This window comes from Sorghum bicolor, chromosome 9, assembly GCF_000003195.3.
Source record: "Sorghum bicolor cultivar BTx623 chromosome 9, Sorghum_bicolor_NCBIv3, whole genome shotgun sequence".
Taxonomy (NCBI): domain Eukaryota; kingdom Viridiplantae; phylum Streptophyta; class Magnoliopsida; order Poales; family Poaceae; genus Sorghum; species Sorghum bicolor.
Genome location: NC_012878.2, coordinates 49,484,859 through 49,502,604, shown reverse-complemented (window position 1 = coordinate 49,502,604; position 17,746 = coordinate 49,484,859). Strand labels below are relative to the sequence as shown.

General features: G+C 45.8%; 2 protein-coding genes across 3 annotated transcripts; one reads left to right on the top strand and one right to left on the bottom strand.

Moving 5' to 3' along the window:
* LOC8085137 (putative disease resistance protein RGA3) lies at positions 51–3,860 on the bottom strand. The gene has a single exon (XM_002439760.2). The coding sequence runs from the start codon at positions 3,585–3,587 to the stop codon at positions 267–269; it is 3,321 nt and encodes a 1,106-aa protein (XP_002439805.2). The 5' UTR covers positions 3,588–3,860; the 3' UTR covers positions 51–266.
* On the top strand, positions 6,863–16,746 carry LOC8076959 (F-box/FBD/LRR-repeat protein At1g13570). 2 transcript variants are annotated; one of them, XM_002441053.2, is made up of 4 exons: positions 6,863–7,311; positions 14,918–15,790; positions 15,882–16,037; positions 16,113–16,746. In XM_002441053.2, the coding sequence occupies exons 2-4, from the start codon at positions 14,942–14,944 to the stop codon at positions 16,380–16,382; spliced, it is 1,275 nt and encodes a 424-aa protein (XP_002441098.1). In that variant the 5' UTR covers positions 6,863–7,311; positions 14,918–14,941; the 3' UTR covers positions 16,383–16,746. The 2 variants fall into 2 exon arrangements, with proteins under 2 accessions (XP_002441098.1, XP_021303682.1); XM_021448007.1 differs by lacking the exon at positions 14,918–15,790 and having other exon boundaries at positions 6,868–7,311.

The following is a 17,746-nucleotide window of genomic DNA, read 5'->3' as shown; positions in this document are numbered from 1 at the left end:
CAGATTCTTATCTGAAAACGTTTTAGCGAAAGGTGGATATTGTCAGCACAAATCCAGAAGGCACCAGCCGTGCTATGACTCATTGATTTACCATTTTGTAAGAAGATTAACTCATGAGTGCAGAGGGCAAAGTTCTACATTTTACTGATTACAGATACAGATATTATTTCGCAAGAAAGCTGACATTCTTAATAATGATGAAACAAACAACTAAAACTTCCTAATGGTACACGATATACCTATTGATCTGCATAAAAAGCTTCTAATCAACGTATTTGTTTTATGGGAATACTAGCTACTTTATCCCATTCTGGTCCATCCTTGAGTTGTAGTTGGTTCATCAAATTTGGTTTGCACCCAATTAGATGAAGCACTTGCAGAGAAGATGGGAAGCCACTTGGCAATGACTCCAACTCAGCACAATTCATTATGCTCAGTTTTCTCAGAGTGGTGTTGCTGTTGAAGTTGGTGGGGAAAGATTTCACGGTGATCTTGGAGCAATTTTCGATCAATACACTTTCTAGTGCCTCAAAACTTGGCATAGAGTGTAGAGAGGAAAATTCAGAGCACTGCTGAATGTGTAGCTCGTGAAGTTTTGTTAAGCAGTCTGAACTTTCCATCTGTGGAAGGCATGTGATGTTGTTGCAATTAGATATCTCCAGCCAGGTAAGCGCTTGTAAACCCCTCAAACAAGTGCATAGCTGCTCATCATTTATGCTTGAATGAGATATTTGCAACCTCTTTAAGGAAGTCAACACATGAAGCTCTTCAAACTTTACATCTTGACAGTTCCTCAGAGTCAAAATAGCAATTGATTCCAGTTGTTGCTTGTGCATTAAGCCATTTGTAAGGACAGTGGCAGAACATGTGTCTAATGCAAACTTGCGCGCTTTTGATGGCGAGGAAGAGGAGGATAGTTTTAGCTGTGAAACAAATCCTGTATTTTTTACTGAGACCTTCCGCACGAATAGAGGGAGCTGAGGCACCTTAATCAACTGAGGACAGTTCAAAATCGTCAACTTGCGGAGTTTAGGAAACATATCAGTGCTCTTCTCTTCTTGGGTCCACCCAACCCACTGAGGCATATCATCAAATTCAAGTTCCTCCAAATATGGAAATGCAATTGGATTGGTTCCATAAAATTCACGGCCAATTTTTTTCACTGAACACATTTCTTTCAAATGCAAAACCTTGAGACATGGAAGCTGCCCGAGAGGAGGCAGGACCTCCCATTTTCTACAATTGATCAAATGAAGGTATTTGAAGTTGAAGTTGCTCACCTTCAAGCTTGTGCTCAGCCAGTTTGGTGATCTATTACCATGATATCTTCTAATTATAAGCCTTTTAACATATTGGTGCGGCTCAAGACCATCCAAAACTTTAGCCTCAACAGAGGGAACACTCTTACAAGTCGAGTTCCATTCTAATTCCAATACCTTAACATTGTCCTTCCTTTTTAATCCAGCCTTGCAGGCTTCTTCTTGCTTTGTTACAACATCAAGGTTCTTTATATGAAGCTCTTTACGCAGACTGCTCATACCATCCAAGTCTCCTAAAGTATGGCCTTCTTCATTTTTAACATGGAACTTAACTGATCCCTGCAGGTGAACCAGTTTCCCAATGCCAGTGATTTTTGATGTATCCATGTCCAAATGTCGCAGACGTGTCAGGTTTACAATATGTTCTGGGACCTCAAGGCCAGACCCCTTAGGACTACTGAAGGTTTGAAGACGATAGAGCTTTGTCAGTGCTTGTGGAAGTTTGGTGATTGATTTGCAAAGTGCCAGGTATCTGAGGTATTTAAGGTTTCCAATCCTCTCCGATAGACGAATGATATTGCAGCCTTCCAGACTAAGAACTCGAAGGCCTTTCAGCTCTGTGAAAAAATCTCCTGGCAGTTGATCCAACGAAGAGGAAGGGTTCTTGAGAATCAGTAGTGTGCGCAATCTCTTCAGGTCACATCGGCTCTTGAGCTGTGCCACCGTATCACTATCACTGGAAACAGATAAGTGCCGAATTGTCTTGGGGATCTCTTTCTTTGCATCTTCAACTCTCTCGCAATCAAATCGAGAAATCTTCTCGGCCAAATCATGCATCAGGTCATGGATGTAATAATACCTCCGACGCCCCACCTTTTGCCTGTGGAAAAATGACCTATCCACAAGCTGATCAAAGTACTCGCTTCCAACATCCTCCAATTGGACCTTCCCACTAGTTGGCTGGATGAAATCAAGGGCCATCCAAATCTTCACCAGCTTATCGCGCTTGAACCTCCAGTTCTTTGGGAACAAGCTACAGATTGCAAAGCATGGTTGCAGGTGCTCTGGTAAATTCTGGTAGCACAACTCCAATGTTTTGGAAACATCATCGAAGCCGTCCATCTCAAGCACGTTCCTCCAATGGTCTTCCCTGCGTCTTCCTCCCAGCATCTGTCCGACTGCCTTCGCCAACAATGGTGAGCCCCTGAGCTTTTCAGCGATTTTCCTCCCAATGCCTTGCAGCTCAGGAGACTGCTTATCAATGTTGTCGTCACCAAAGGCATACCTTGTGAACAGAGACCAGATATCATTGTCTGGCAAGTCTCCCAAGTAGAACTCGCGTGCTTTAAGCGCTGTCACCACTATCTTTTGCCGGGTGGTGACCACAATCTTGCTCCCCTTTGGCTCCCCGTGCCTGAGGGGTGCCAGCACCTTAGCCCACATCTCACGGTAGTCAATCCCCTTCATGTCCATGTCCTCCCTGTTCCAGACATCGTCAATCAGCAGCAGGAACTTGCGCGACGAGACTTTTTCCTGGAGGTCAGTTTGTAGCCTGTGGAAGTTCTTCATACTGTCGGGCACATCCACATTGGCGGACTGCAGGATTTGCCTGGCGAGCTCAAACTCGTTGTCCTTGGCGTCAGGCCGGACCCAGATCATGAGCTCGAAGGCGGAGATTACCTTATGATCCTTGAACAGGAGCTGCGCCAGCGTGGTCTTCCCCATCCCGCCATGGCCCCGGATCGCGGCGATGGGGACGGACACGGGCTTGGCGTCGGCGTCGGGCGTGGGCGTGTCGACGAGCCAGGACACCATCTCTTGCAGCTCCTTCTGGCGCCCGACCACGGCGTCCTCGTCCGGGCGCATGGGGCCCGTGTGGTTGCTGCCGCTCGGTTGGCGCGACACCGACGCCGCCGCGATGGTCTCCGTGGCTGACAGCAGCATCGAAGAGCCATCGTGGATGGCCTCCAGCTTCGCGACGACGACCTTGAGCCTGTTGACGCGCTCGTCGGCGCCCAAGATCCGCTTGCCGAACCTGACGACGGAGGATTCAGGGTGTGGGTCGTCGAAGTCGTCGAGGACGTCCTGGGCTTCGTACACGGCGTCCATGAGCTGCTGCAGCCACGCACGGAGGTTCCGGCACCTGTCCGTGGAGCCCCGCAGCTGGACGGCGCTCGCCACGGTCTGGAGATGGACCAGCGTGCTCCGGAGGCGCTCGAGCGCCTTGGGGACGCCGTCGCCCATCCACTTGATCCTGTCGGCGGCGGCCTTTTCGACGACGGTCTTGATGATCGGGCACACCAGCCAGCCGACCACCGCCTCCGCCATCTCGATCGCCGGCCGGAGATCGAGGCTGCGCGCAGCTGGTGGGGGAACCAAGGAGACTAGAAGAGCGAGGAGGTGGACGAGGAGGTGGAGTCAACGGCTGTGGGGTGTTCGCGCTCAACCAGCTGGGATTTTAGGGGCTTTTGAGTGGTTTTGAGCTATCGCGGGGAATTTCCGTGCGATTTTGGCTGTTTTGGGGAAATTTCCGTGGGATTCTCGGCAGCGGAGCGCATTGCATTGGCCGACTCCGGACGCGGCCGCTTTGGAAGTCTTGCACGCAACACGGTTTGGTTTCTTCTCTTTCCGTTTGGAATGGTGGATAATATAGTGGCGCTCATAAAATCAAGCCAACAAGACGTATAATGTGCTTTAGGCCTTGTTCAGTTCCAAAAAATTTTGCAAAAAAATTTAGATTCTCCGTCACATAAAATATTGCGGCACATGCATGAAGTATTAAATATAGACGAAAACAAAAACTAATTACACAGTTTACCTATAATTTGTGAGACGAATCTTTTGAGCCTAGTTAGTCTATGATTGAACAATATTTGTCAAATACAAACGAAAGTGCTACAATACCCGAAATCCTAAAATTTTACTGGGCCTTGTTTAGTTCTCAACAAATTTTGTAAAATTTTGTAGATTCTTTGTAAAGTTTTAGACGTATTAAATATAGATGAAAATAAAAACTAATTACATAGTTTGGTCGGAATTGACGAGACGAATCTTTTGAGCTTAGTTAGTCTATAATTGAATAATATTTGTCAAATACAAACGAAATTGATATTATTCATATTTTGCAAAATATTTTACAAGTAAACAAGCCCAACAAGGCCTTATTGTTTGGAGTGGGGCAACAGACCAGTGATCAAAAGCTGTAAGATTATCCAGTGTGCAACGGCGGAGCTTGACAGGAAAACAAGTGGGAGTCATTATCACTAATTTTTTACATAATATGCATAATTATTAATTTTAACCACCAACTTAATAGCTACTTATGGAGTTTTTAATTAGCGAGGAGGGGCCATGGCTCCTTTTAGCCTACATGTAGCTCCACTAGTGCCAGTGTGTCCTTCAAATTGATGTTGTGTATTGTTTGTTTGGGTTTATCAACCGAATAGCTGTGTTTTTTCTCTCACAATAAATCAATTTTCTATCATAGCTTATTAGCCAACAATACTTTCTGCCATGTTGATTTATTGTGAGAGAAAAACACTGCTGAATGACTAACAGATTTTAAGAGAAAAAAGAGACATAAAGAAAAAAATGGGCCACGAACAGCCCACCTTTTTCTCCCCCACAGACCTATCTGGGTATGCAGCCCGAGCCCGTGAGCACGGCCCAAAGCCCGTTATTTTAGCTCGACCCTAGCCGGCCCAGCCCGAAGGTCATTGGACTCGGGCTGGCACAGCACGGGGGTGCATCTGTGCTTGGGCCGCACTTCAGACCCGCAGGCCAGCACGGCCCGGCCCGCCAAATAGCGACATTGCACAAAACAACTCATTTTGATATCTAAATCTATTCTCTACATCTGTCATCTGTATTTGAATGTGTTCTTTATACTGATGAAGTGATGAACTGATGAATGTGTTTAAAATCTGCTTTTAAATCTATGTTTATTGATATGTTATCTGTTCAACGGGCTATGGGCTGACCCGGCCCTCCATTTTTGCCGTGCCTGACGGGCCAGCCAGGTACGCAAAAAGACCTACAGGCCCGTGCTTAGGCCGGAGGTTAGGCCCACAGGCCGGTAAAGCACGGCCCACAGAGCATGACGTGCCCCCTCAGCCCGTTAGGCAACGTGCCGAGCCGGTCCGGTGTCGTGCTGTGCTGGGCCGGGCCGGCCCGTTGCCCAGGTATACCCACAGACAGCCATCGAGCTACAGCCGGGCCGACCAGAGTTGCTCCACTGCTTCAACACGTGACTAGATGCACAAAGGAAAAACTATATTTTTAGGCCTTGTTCAGTTTACAAAAAATTTTGGTTTTGCCTACTGTAGCACTTTCGTTTGTTTGTGACAAATATTGTCCAATCATAGACTAACTAGACTCAAAAGATTCATCTCGTGAATTACAGGTAAACTGTGTAATTAGTATTTATTTTTTTCTATATTTATTATTTCATGCATGTGTCACAAGATTCGATGTGACGGAGAATCTTGAAATTTTTTGGGAAGTAAACAAGGCCTTACTTTCCCAACTTTCACCCAAGACCGTTTTTCTTTCCTCAACTTTAAATCCAGATAAATCACTTCTCTCAATTTTTCAATCTGTACATTTTTATCTCCCTGAAACGGTTTCAAAGACAGTTTTGCTATAATGAATGATGATCTTACTACAGTGACGCTGATTTTGTCTTTTATTTATTTATTTCGGTTATTTTTTAAAAAAATTATAGTAAAATCATTAAAAATCATAAAATAAAAAATCCCATTTTGTTGGACTCCATTGAGTAGATTTATACAGCGAATATAAAATATGATATATTCTAATACAAAGTTTTTGCTATGAATGTTTTGTCTTTTCCTTTTTATCTATTTCGGCTAAATTTTTAAAAAATCATAATAAATTATAGAAAAATGTAAAATAGAAAATCTAATTTTTTTTAGACTCCACGTGAATGTATTTATATGTGAACATATAATATGATATGCTTTAATACAAACTTTTTGTTGTAGTTTTATATTTATTCTTTTATGTAATTAATTGCAATAATTCATAGTTGTATCTTCTATAATTATTTTGTTGGACTAAGTCATACCATATCATATGTTCAATGTGTATATCTACTCATGTGGAGTCCAATAAAATTGAATTTTATATTTTACGATTTTATGTGATTTACTATGGTTTTTTAAAGATTCAGCCAAATAAATAAAAAAGACAAAACCTTCATAGCAAAATCTTTGTACTAAAGCATACAATATTATATGTTTACTGTGTAACTCTACTCATATGGAGCTCAACAAAATAGGATTTCCTATTTTATGATTTTTTATCATTTTTTAAAGATTCATTCAAAATAATTAAAAAAAGAAAAAGACATAACAATCATTACTATAGCAAACCACCATTTACTGTAGCAAACAGCATTCGAAACTGTTTTAGGGAGGCAAAATACACGTTTTGAAAGCTGAGGAAGGTGATTTGTCTTTTTACAGAGGAAAGACGGAAAAGTAGATTTTTTTTTTTCCACGCGCAAATGGGGAAAATGGGGAGGATCAACGACTCGGCTTGATTAGGCCCAAATACGTTCTAGGCCGAGCTCTCTTGCACGCAGCTCCAGCCCAGCGTGGCCAGCGAGCACCGCACGGGCTTCTCGCGCTTGCGCCCGATTGCTTTGCGCCGCGCTTCGGCGAGAAAACCACACAACCTATCGCTGGCGGGGAGCGGTGCGGCGGTGCCACGCCCTCACCGTGATTTCTCCTTCGGTCCCCGTTCGGGATCCCCGGCGCGTCACCGGGCCGGCTGGTCTGTGCATCGCGGCAGGAGTTTTCGTCGATTGCCCCCGCCTGCCCCAGTTAACCGCGCTCGGTCGCAGTCCAGCTACGCATTAGAGGCGCCGACGATCTTCTGCCCCGTCCTGCCCTGCGGATTCTCGACGGCGGCGCCGGATACCACGGCAGCGAAGGAAGGAAGGGAAAGAAGGGGCCGAAACCAACTTGCTTGTGCCGGGGCAAGGACGAGATCGGGGGCAGCCGAGCCGGAACCCCAAACCCCAGGCGAGGTAAGGTCCCGTCGTCTTTCGTCCTTTATCTTACCAGTCGCTTGGGCGGTTGGGCCTCTGCCTCTCGCGTCTCGTTAGGCTCTGCCCTGTCCCGCAACTCATATAGGCCGTGCATCGCCATAGAAGTGCTGAATATGCTTCTAGCTTTCCCTCGTTTTCCTGCCCAAAGTTTTGACTTCTGAACACAAATACACTTGCATTTCATATTGTGTATAAATGATTTCTTGGTGAATAGGCTCAGAAACCATTATGGAAGCACCGATGAGGCGATGATAATCCATTTCCATGCAATCTCCAGTTCTCGGCATTTGGTTGTTTCTGTTCGTGATGAGTCGTGTCCAGGGTGTGGGGTGCGTGAGTTGGGTCTCTTGGACCCGTGTAACATTTTTTTCTACCTTAATGAAATGATGCACAGTTCTCTGCACTGTTCGTGAAAAAAAATCTCCAGTTCGGTTAGCCGTTTTTGGAGATTTTTTTTTTAGAAGTATAAACTATTGAGACAAACTTGGTTTAGATTAGAGTTGTTTTCTTGTGGTTCTTATTTTCAGTAGGTCAAAGTATTCATATGATGGGCTAATTGAGGGAGCATAATGACTGAGCCTAAAACTACTGCCGGCTGAAGTATAATGGTCTTCATTGCTCTTTTGCTGCATTTCAACTGAAAGTTTGCCTCAATATCTTATTTTTACACGTCTGTCAAATCTTCCATCTGATTGCATGTGGAATACAGCTTCTTTGTAGATACGACATTTATAGAATAATTCTCTGTTATAGAATGTACTGACAAAATTTTGAAATAGAGGGAGTACTAAAGCAATTCAGACTACACATTTTTGTCAGCTGAAGATATAAGCTGCCAAATGTTATGTCCTGTAACAGAACTGTTCAATGATGAATAGCTTGTAGCTATAGCACATTTCATGCCATGTATGAAACTTTTTACTTCTCTTTCTCACTTTGTAGTGTGCATTCATGTTTAGACATAATTCCAATTAAAATCTGCTCTGGAAGTTTTTTAAAACCAGTTCTGCAAATGTTCTCTAATTAAATTAACTAGCACATTTCATGCCATGTATGAAATTTTTTACTTCTCTTTCTCACTTTGTAATGTGCATTCATGTTTAGACATAATTCCAATTAAAATCTGCTCTGGAAATTTTTAAAAAACCAGTTCTGCAAATTTTCTCTAATTAAATTAACAAGTGTTGTCATAACCTATGTAACTTCATATATATCAATAAGTTCTACTTTTTAATGATTCTTCCATTTACAGTTAATGCATCTTTGACTAAATGTATTTTGGATAGTGATTTTATTGTATTCAATTAATAAGGTTTGATTAAGGTGCTGTTTGGTTGGGTTATTTTGCACTGTAAACGGTTCACAATAGTACCCTCTACTGTTAATTTCCATTTGGTTTGGCTGTGCTGTATTCAGCTCATGGCGTGACCTGACCCCGCCCTATACAATGCCCTTACTCCACACATCCTACCGCAAACAGATCACGTTGCAAGCAACTTACCTCACGTGGACCAAACAATCCATGTATTTGATTACTTTCTTCAGGTTGCAGTGGTATTCATTTCCCTTTATGTTTGCCTTTACAGTGCACTAATCAAACAACACTTAAATATATATCAAGTTTTAAAAAAGGATACACATTAGTTTAGTACCTAAAAGAACTTGCTGTGTCAGGAATCTTCCGTGAACCGTGATATAGAAGCATTCAAGCCACAGGCAAGCCTAACCTTATAACCTAAAAACATAATGTTGAACTTGGCCCAGGTTTACAATGTTGGTTTCTAAGCTTGAGATAGTTTTTTCTTCCCAAATATAAACTATTTTTCCCCATAATGGAGTGTACACACTACACAGATTCATATTTAAAAAAAAGTTTGTGACCTCATGTTAGTTCGTCCAGACCAGATGTATTTGCGTCAAACATCTAGCTCAAATTGAGACATGAGCTTCTGACATTGGGTTTGGCACAACCTAAGCTCGTTACAAAGATCCTGGGCTGCCCATGGACTGCTTTAAGCTCTACTACCTCTCCAATGAGCTTTATTGGACCTCACAGTCATGGTTTTTAAGTCATCAGGGATGCTACAAGGTTTTACTATGCTATATTGCCTAGTGAGAGCGAATAGGTCTCGGGATTGATGATTGATTAACAAGGTACATGGTGCAATATATAGGCAAGGATCCGGGAGGGCTTATAAAAACACCCAATCAACGGTGATCCTTGCCTTATCAATCTATCTTAACCCCTAAGGCACCTAGCTGAATAGGCTTAGTACCAGGCCCATAACAGCCCATTAGGGCACCTATTGCTAACACGCCCCCACAGTCGAAACGTCAACCACTCTGCACGTTTAGACTGGACCTAAACTCTGTGAACACTGAAGTAGGCAGCCCTTTGGTGAAGATGTCTGCATATTGCGAGGAGGTGGGAACATGCAGAACACGAAGATCACCGATGGCGACTCGCTCCCGAACGAAGTGAAGATCAATCTCAATGTGCTTGGTGTGTTGATGTTGCATCGGGTTGGAGGTCATGTAGACGACACTGATGTTATCACAGTAGACCAGTGTGGCGCGCCGAAGAGGGGCATGCAGCTCCGAAGAAGCTGGCGCAGCCAGGTCGCCTCTGCAACTCCATTAGCAACCGCGCGATACTCGGCTTCAGCACTTTATCTTGATACTGTGTTCTGGCGCTTGGAGGAGAGCACTGTGTTCTTCATAGTTGCTCGCCAGTTGGGATCAGCAAGAGCGCTTCGGAAGGTCTTCGACACCGGAGAGAGAAGCACAACATGGTAGGAGGTGGGCATCAGGAAGCCGCTCTTCGAACAGGTGCCCATGGAGTGTTAGTTGGTCACCGGTGGAACAAGAACCGCGCCCTTGGGCAGCGGGATGGTTGGTGCAGGAGCAGTCGGGGCGGCCAGTGGTGGTCGCAGTCGACGCGAGTAGTGGTATGTGAAGTCGCGAGCCAGGCGAAGAGGTGGAAACCCCAGTGGAGGCCCACGGGGCGCCTGAGGATGCGCGGCGGAGCCCGTGGATGGCGCAGAGGACGTCGAGCCGGCGCGCAGCACGGGCGGGACGTACGACAGGCGTGGAGAGGCGTCGCTGTGTGCACCACTCTGCTCTGTGGTCGTGCATGGCGCGGTGGGAGTCCCCGATGCTTGCAGCGCAGGGGGATGTAGAGCGCGGGCGTCGGAGGATCATCAACATCGTATGGAAGCTCCAGGGGTGCCCCAGGCACGGCCGTGGAGGGACCGGCAGAGGCGCTGGGGTGTCGGAGGCACTGGGTGGAGTTCCTGCAGGCAAAAACTTGTGCAACGGTCCAATAGGAGCGGGCACGACATCAGTAGTGTCATCAGCAAGGAACTCGAGGTCTGCAGGAGTACTAGGACCATGGTGCTCAGCAAAAGGGAAGGTTGTTTCATCAAAGATGATGTGTCTGGAGATGATGACCCTATTAGATGATAGGTCAAGGCAGCGGTACCCTTTGTGGTGAGCGAAATAGCCTAGAAAAACACATTGGACAGACCTGGGGCAAGTTTATGAGGAGCAGTGGCGGATGTGTTGGGATAACATTTGCAACCGAAGACTCGTAGATGATCATATGTGGGTGGCTTGCCGAACAGGGCAAGGTGAGGCGTGGAGAATTCTAGAGTATTGGTGGGCAATATGTTGAGAAGAATAGTCGTCGTGGAAAGGGCCTCCATCCAGTAGGAGGGAGGCATGGATGCCTGAAAGAGCAGGGAGCAAACAACATTATTGATAGAGCGAATAACTCGTTCAACTTTACCTTTTTGAGGCGAGGTGTAAGGGCAGGACATGCAAAGGTGAATGCCCTGGGTGAGGAAGAATTGTAGGGTGCTGGAGTTGTCAAACTCTCTCCCATTGTCGCACTGCACAGCTTTGATGCGAGCGCCAAATTGAGTGGAGGCGTGGGCGATGAAGTGAGCAAGCGTGTTGAAAGTATGACCAAATAGTATTTATAACCCGAAATGCTGACAACCGGAGATGTCCATATATCACAATGAATGAGATCAAACTTGCTGATGCACGAGAGGTGGACACAGGAAAGGGCAAACGAACATGGCGCCCTAGTTGACAAGCATGACATAAATCTGAACAATCCTAAATAGGAAATGAAAAACAAGACGTGAGCTTTGGCACGACCTCATGACCGGGGTGCCCAAGACGTCGATGCCACAGTGGAGAGGAGCCCTGAGCAGCAAAGGAAAGTGCTGGTGGAAGGTGAGGAGTGAAGAGGGTATAGCGGTCCAGAGCTATTACACCTGACGATCTCTTTTCGAGATGGAAGAACCTTCACAGAACAACTAGCGGGGTCAAACTCAACAGAGCAATTATTATCGGTAGTAAATTGGTGAACAGAGATAAGATTCCTTAATAATTTGTGGAGACACAAGGACATTATTAAGATGTAAAGTAGGTGATAACTCTGTGGAGCCAGTGGCAGTAACAGGAATAAGTGAGCCATTACCGACAACAATAGATAAAGGATCAGGGTACTGCAGGAATAGAACATGTGAAAGTGAAGAAGACTGAGATGACATATGTGAAGTAGCACCTGTGTCGAAGTACCACTCGTTGCTCGAAGGAGGGGTTAGCGAGGTCGTGCTGAATGCCGGGCGAGCTCCGTCGGATCCCAGGAGGGGAGGCCGGTCATAGGGTTGTAAGAGCATCCCCAACCATTTTGCATAGTTCATTTGGCAAATGAGGGAGTTTGCCAAGTCTCAAATAAATATGGCAAAGGTGAAAAGAGGCAATCTCCAATGATTTGACATTAATCACTTGGCAAAAAAGAAAATCTGGCGGCGGGAGGAGGGAGTAGTTGCACGACCATGCGCGGGGGCGACGGATTTCACGCGAGGGACGCGATACCAAGTGCGGAGGGGCTTGGCATATATGGGAGTCCTTCCCCTCTATTTGCCAAGTTAACAAAATTGCAAAGCCCAATTGCCAAACCGTTGGATAGGTGGTTTTTAATTTTTTTTTCAAATACATGAATGCAAAGCCTATTTGCCAAACGGTTCGGGATGCTCTAAAACCCCGGAGTGACCCATGGTCCAGCACAAGTGGGAGCAGCCTGCTGGTGGGCAGCAAGCGCCTGCGCTGCTGCTGCTGTGCCTGGTGCTGCGCCTGGAGGTGAGGGGGCACCGGGATGGGCGCCAGAGGTGGACGAGGGCCCCCTGGCCACATCTGGATGGTGCCAGACCAGGGATTGTAGAAGCTGGGCCAAAGGCGCCCTCCGGCAGTCTGCTGCAGCTGCGTCGTGCCACCAGGGGGTGTGGAGCCCTGTCTTGAAGAGTTGTTGTTGCCGTGGCCCTTGCCGCCACCGCCGCGCTTGGTGCGACGGTTGTTGGGAGCCTTGGAGCTCCCACCAGCGCCCCCGGAGCTTGGACCAGAGGACGCAGGGGTCGGGTGGTAGTGGTGGAGGTGGCGAGTGCAGCGGCTGGAGTTTCCTTGCGGTTCTCCATGGTGAGTTCCTCGAGGACGGGATCTTCACGCACCTCCAGGAAGGTGGGGAAGGGTTTGGCCCGGCGGAGGAGCGTCCCGACACGGCTGAAGCGCTTGTTGAGGCCGCAGATGACGTTGAGGACGAGGGTGCGATCGGAGATGACCTCGCTGAGGGCTATGAGATCATCGGCCATCTTCTTCAGCTTGCGGCAGTACTCGGTGATAGAGAGGTCGCCCTGGATGAAGTTGTGAAACCGCGTCTCCAGCTGAATGGAGCGGGCCTCCCGATTGCCGAGGAACTGCGACTCGACGGCGGGCCAGGCGTGCCGGCAGTGGAGCCTCGGGCGGAGATGATCTCGCCTAGATCATTGGTGAGCATGCGATGATCCAGGACTTGACGACGCAGTCCATCCGAGCCCAATCAGGAGAGATCGGGTCTGAGGGATCCTCGTGGACATGGCCCTGAAGTGAGAACTTGCCGAGGATGAGCAGAAATTGATCGCACTAGCAGCTGAAATTACCGGAATCGACGTCGAGGATGGTGGTGACGTGGTTCAGGGTGTTGCTGACCGCAACGGCCTGAGAGTGGAGTTTGAGGAGAGCCACAGCTTCGTGGTGAAGCATGGCTGCGCGCAGATCAGGCACCAGCGCACCTCCAGATGGCGCACCAGAAGACTCCGGCGTGATGGCGGCAGCAGCAGCCGCGTGCTCTCTTGGGCGAGGCGCTGGCCAACTGCATCAGCCTGGACGGCAGCCCCCGCAGAGGAGGCATCAGTGGTATCCGACTGAGAGGTTGGTGGAGGGGTGGATGCCATGACTGGGCTTGCGGCGCTGCACGGGGAGGGACGGCGTGCGAGAGGGTGAAGGGCGCGCGAGGGAAGGCTGCGCGCGGGAGTGCGTCACGAGGGCCTGGCCTGCATGCGGGTAGGGCAGCGGAGAAAAGGATCAGAAGGCGGCTGATACCATGAGAGCGAATAGGTCTCGGGATTGATGATTGATTAACAAGGTACAGGGTACAATATATAGGCAAGGATCCAGGAGGGTTTATAGAAACACCCAATCAACGGTGATCCTTGCCTTATCAATCTATCTTAACCCCTAAGGCACCTAGCCGATTAGGGCGCCTATAATAGGCTTAGTACCAGGCCCATAACAGCACTACAGGACACAGCAACACCTCAAACAATGCTCACAGTGATTTCAGGTGTCTACTCTGCAAAATCAGCTTATCAGGGTTTCTTTCAAGGTGCCATTTTATTCAGTCCATGGGAGCATATTTGGAGAGCTTGAGCTCCTAACAAATGCCGTTTGTTCATGTGGTTGGTCGTGCATAATAAGTGCTGGACTGCATATCGTCTTGTTCGGCGGGGTCTTCAACATCACCCGAAATGCTTGTTGTGTGATATCAGGAAGAGGAAACCATCAATCACCTGCTGGTTTCTTGTGTCTTCTCTAGGCAATCCTGGTTTGAGCTCTTACATAAATTTGGACTGCAGACCCTCGCTCCGCAACGGGTTGAGCCGTCCTTTGAAGTTTGGTGGTGCCGATCTAATGAGATTGTCGCTGATCAAGATAGGCAGGGTCTCAATTCTTTAATTATCCTTGGAGCCTGGTTGCTTTGGAACCATCCGAATTGGTGTGTCTTTGATAGGGCTGCACCTACTCTGCAGAGCATCCTAGCTTCTGTCCATGAAGAAGCAAAGTTATGGGGTCTAGCAGGTGCAAAGGGCATAGCCTTGTTGACTGAACGGATACTTGGTGTTGCCTAATTGCTTGACTCTGTGTGTGAGTGGATTTGTTGTCTCTGTGTGTCTCTGGGAGTTGTTGTTTGTTAGTTTGTGTGGGCTTGTTGTGGCCGTGTGTGTCGGGGTGTGTTGAGGTGTTGTGTTTGTTGTTTTGGGGTTTTCTCATACCCCTTTTTCCTTCTTAATATAAAAGATACGCAGCTCTCCTGCGTGTTCAAGAAAAAAAATGCTATGTAAAACCTTGGGTTTAAAACTGGTAAAGAATCCAGTAGTAATTCCGTATGGGTCTTATCTGTTTTTATTGACATAGATAATACGCTTCATGTGTTCGATTTAGATATTTATGAATTGTTTTTATCACATCGCAAGTGCAGGTTCTCGCAATAGAAGTATGCCCAATGGATCGTGGAGGTTCCCAAAAGAAAAGACATAAATCTGTTGCAAATGTTGATATCATCAGTAATCTACCTGATGTTATCAAAGACAAAATTCTCTGCTATTTACCAATAAAAGAAGCTATAAGAACATGTCTCTTGTCAAGGAAATGGAGATACACATGGGCTTCAATGACTGAATTGATGTTCAGGGAAGATGATTTTGCTTTAGGCAATGGTAATGAAGATGGTGACAGTGTCAGATTTGCCTCCTTCGTCCATACGTTTCTCTCCCTCCACTATGGCCCTATTCTGAAGTTTGAAATGAATGCCCGACGAGTTCATACGTTTTCCCCTGGAGGACACATCCATAGGTGGATGCTTATTCTGTCAAGAAATGGAATTAAAGAAATTCAAATTAAGACAAGGATATGGAGGAATTACAAAATTCCTTCTTCTTTCTTCTCATGTGCGGAATTGGAATATGCTTGCCTGCAAGGTTGTATATTTCAGTTGCCATCTTTGTTTACAGGCTTTAAGCGAATGCATACCCTTCATTTTATTGAGTTCTGTGCAACGGAAAACAATATTGGGGAATTAGTAGCAAACTGCCCGAACTTAGAGGAACTTATTCTCTCTAGGTTGCTCAGCTTTGCTGATATCACTATCCACTCAACAAAGCTCAAAGTCCTAAGAGTTGATGGCATGTTTAAACATCTCAATCTTGTTACGCCACATGTCTCTTCAGCAGTGATTAACCTGCGAGTTAACACTGGTTATGTCCCAAGGGCTGGGTCCAACTTTAATCTTTCTCAATTCATTGGTTCTCTTTTAGATATTGAAAATATTTCATTACTCGGGCACGCTTTTGAGGTACGAACAAAGAAGCTGCCACAGTGCATGCCCTGATTTTTATTATCTAACCACTGAGTCATATGTTAGGTGACACCTTGCTACTTTACAGTGTGCAGCGCATGGAATCTTGCCTGGTAAACTATCAAGATTGTTGAATCGGCTGACGGAGATAACCCTGGAGCTTGACCTTGGTAACCTGAAGGAAGCAAACGCTGCTCACTGTTTGTTTCAGATTGCTCCCAACTTGCGACGCATGGAGCTACAGGTACGGCTGATGTAAATCCTCACCTTGCTACATCTCATGAATCTCCATCTGTTATTAACATTTTTCACTTTGCAGCTTATGCACAGGGGCTATTCTGCACCAACCTCGAATTTCTGGGACTCAATTGATCACCAGGATTGTCTCTTCAAGAACCTTTATACAGTTGTTATGAACAACTTTACTGGCTCCTGTGCAGAGTCAGGCTTCTTGGAACTTTTGCTTAAAGATGCAACTGTACTTAGAAGTGCGCGAATAAAGGACAACAACAAACTGGACAAAGAATCCCTCAAACGTATCCTGAAGATGAGAAGAGCATCCAAGGACGCAGAAATAATCCTCCTTTGAGGCGTGGTCCCATGACTCCAATAGATGCGCACTGTTGGTTTCCTGGTGAAGCAATTTGATCTGTTATGGTTATGGTACACTATATGGGTTTATTCAGTTAATCGTATGGGTACAGCTTTAACTAAACAAAAGTTGCAGTCTTTTTGCAGATACTTATTTCAGTGTGTCACCTTCAGTAAAGCTAAATGTCGCACCTGAGTCACCAGTTCTGTTTCTTTTACCATTTGGGTTGGTACTTTGAAATTTAGTCTCCCCGCGTTGGTCAACATGGGTTTGCTTAACTGACTTTGGACAAACTGGTGCTTGTGGGTTGTGAAACAGCCCGTTTAACCTTTGAATGGTACTATATGATCATTTTACCTAACCTAAGACTTGACGTGCCTATTTTTATTTATTTATTTATTTACTTTTGGTACGACTCGGTACTTCGGTTAGCCAACAGTGTTTTATTTATTTATTTAACTTCAAATCAGCCGTATTTTTTCTGACAGCCAACAGTATTTTTCTTTTATAATAAATTAACGAACAGTATTTTTAGCCATGGTTTTTCAGACCAGCGAACAGGCTGTCAGTAGCATTTTCTTATTGACAATGTTGTGCTGCCTATGTGTGTAGCGCGTAACCCCTTTAGATTTAGCGCACATTTGTAGAGAGTATTTGCACACCGTTTATAGTTTTGAGGTTGATTGTTTATTCGAGCTGTTACTACTTGCTTCGAAAATGTCAGTTGGGTCAGGTCCAGTCAAGTCTCAGACGGAGCACCACCACCACAAGATGGAACTCGAGAACAGTCAAACTCGCGTTCGATTAGAACAGTGCGGCTTGGAGGTTGCGACAATGTATTATCTTAGGTCGCAGGGTGAGAGAGATTAGTTCTCTGATTAGCTGAATGACGCCACTTTTGATGATTACTCCGTATTGCAAAAATCGCCATGGCTGGCGACCTATCCCTGAACACAAGGCATCAACGGCATATGATATGACGTCCTTCGGTTCGGTACTTCGGATCTTTCGCAAAAAAATTTGTAAAAATTTTTAGATTCCTCGTCACATCGAATCTTTAGACACATGTATAGAGTATTAAATATAGATGAAAATAAAAACTAATTGCACAGTTTGGTCGGAATTGACGAGACGAAACTTTTGAGCCTAGTTAGTCCATGATTAAATAATATTTGTCAAATACAAATGAAAGTGCTACCGTGTTGATTTCCTAAAATTTTTTGGAACTAAACAAGACCTAAAAACATCACTTCGGCTGGCGTCGTCGAATAAAAACTGAGCTTCGGCTTTAGTTCTAAAATTTAGGAAATCAACATTGTAGCACTTTCGTTTGTATTTGATAAATATTATCCAATCATAGA

Excerpts from the sequence above, each read along its gene's own strand:
- LOC8076959 (XM_002441053.2), top strand. The coding sequence starts at position 14,942 with ATGGATCGTGGAGGTTCCCAAAAGAAAAGACATAAATCTGTTGCAAAT. Across the intron at positions 15,791-15,881 it reads TACTCGGGCACGCTTTTGAG|TGTGCAGCGCATGGAATCTT; the intron begins GTACGAACAAAG and ends GCTACTTTACAG. Across the intron at positions 16,038-16,112 it reads TGCGACGCATGGAGCTACAG|CTTATGCACAGGGGCTATTC; the intron begins GTACGGCTGATG and ends TTCACTTTGCAG.
- LOC8085137 (XM_002439760.2), bottom strand. The coding sequence starts at position 3,587 with ATGGCGGAGGCGGTGGTCGGCTGGCTGGTGTGCCCGATCATCAAGACC.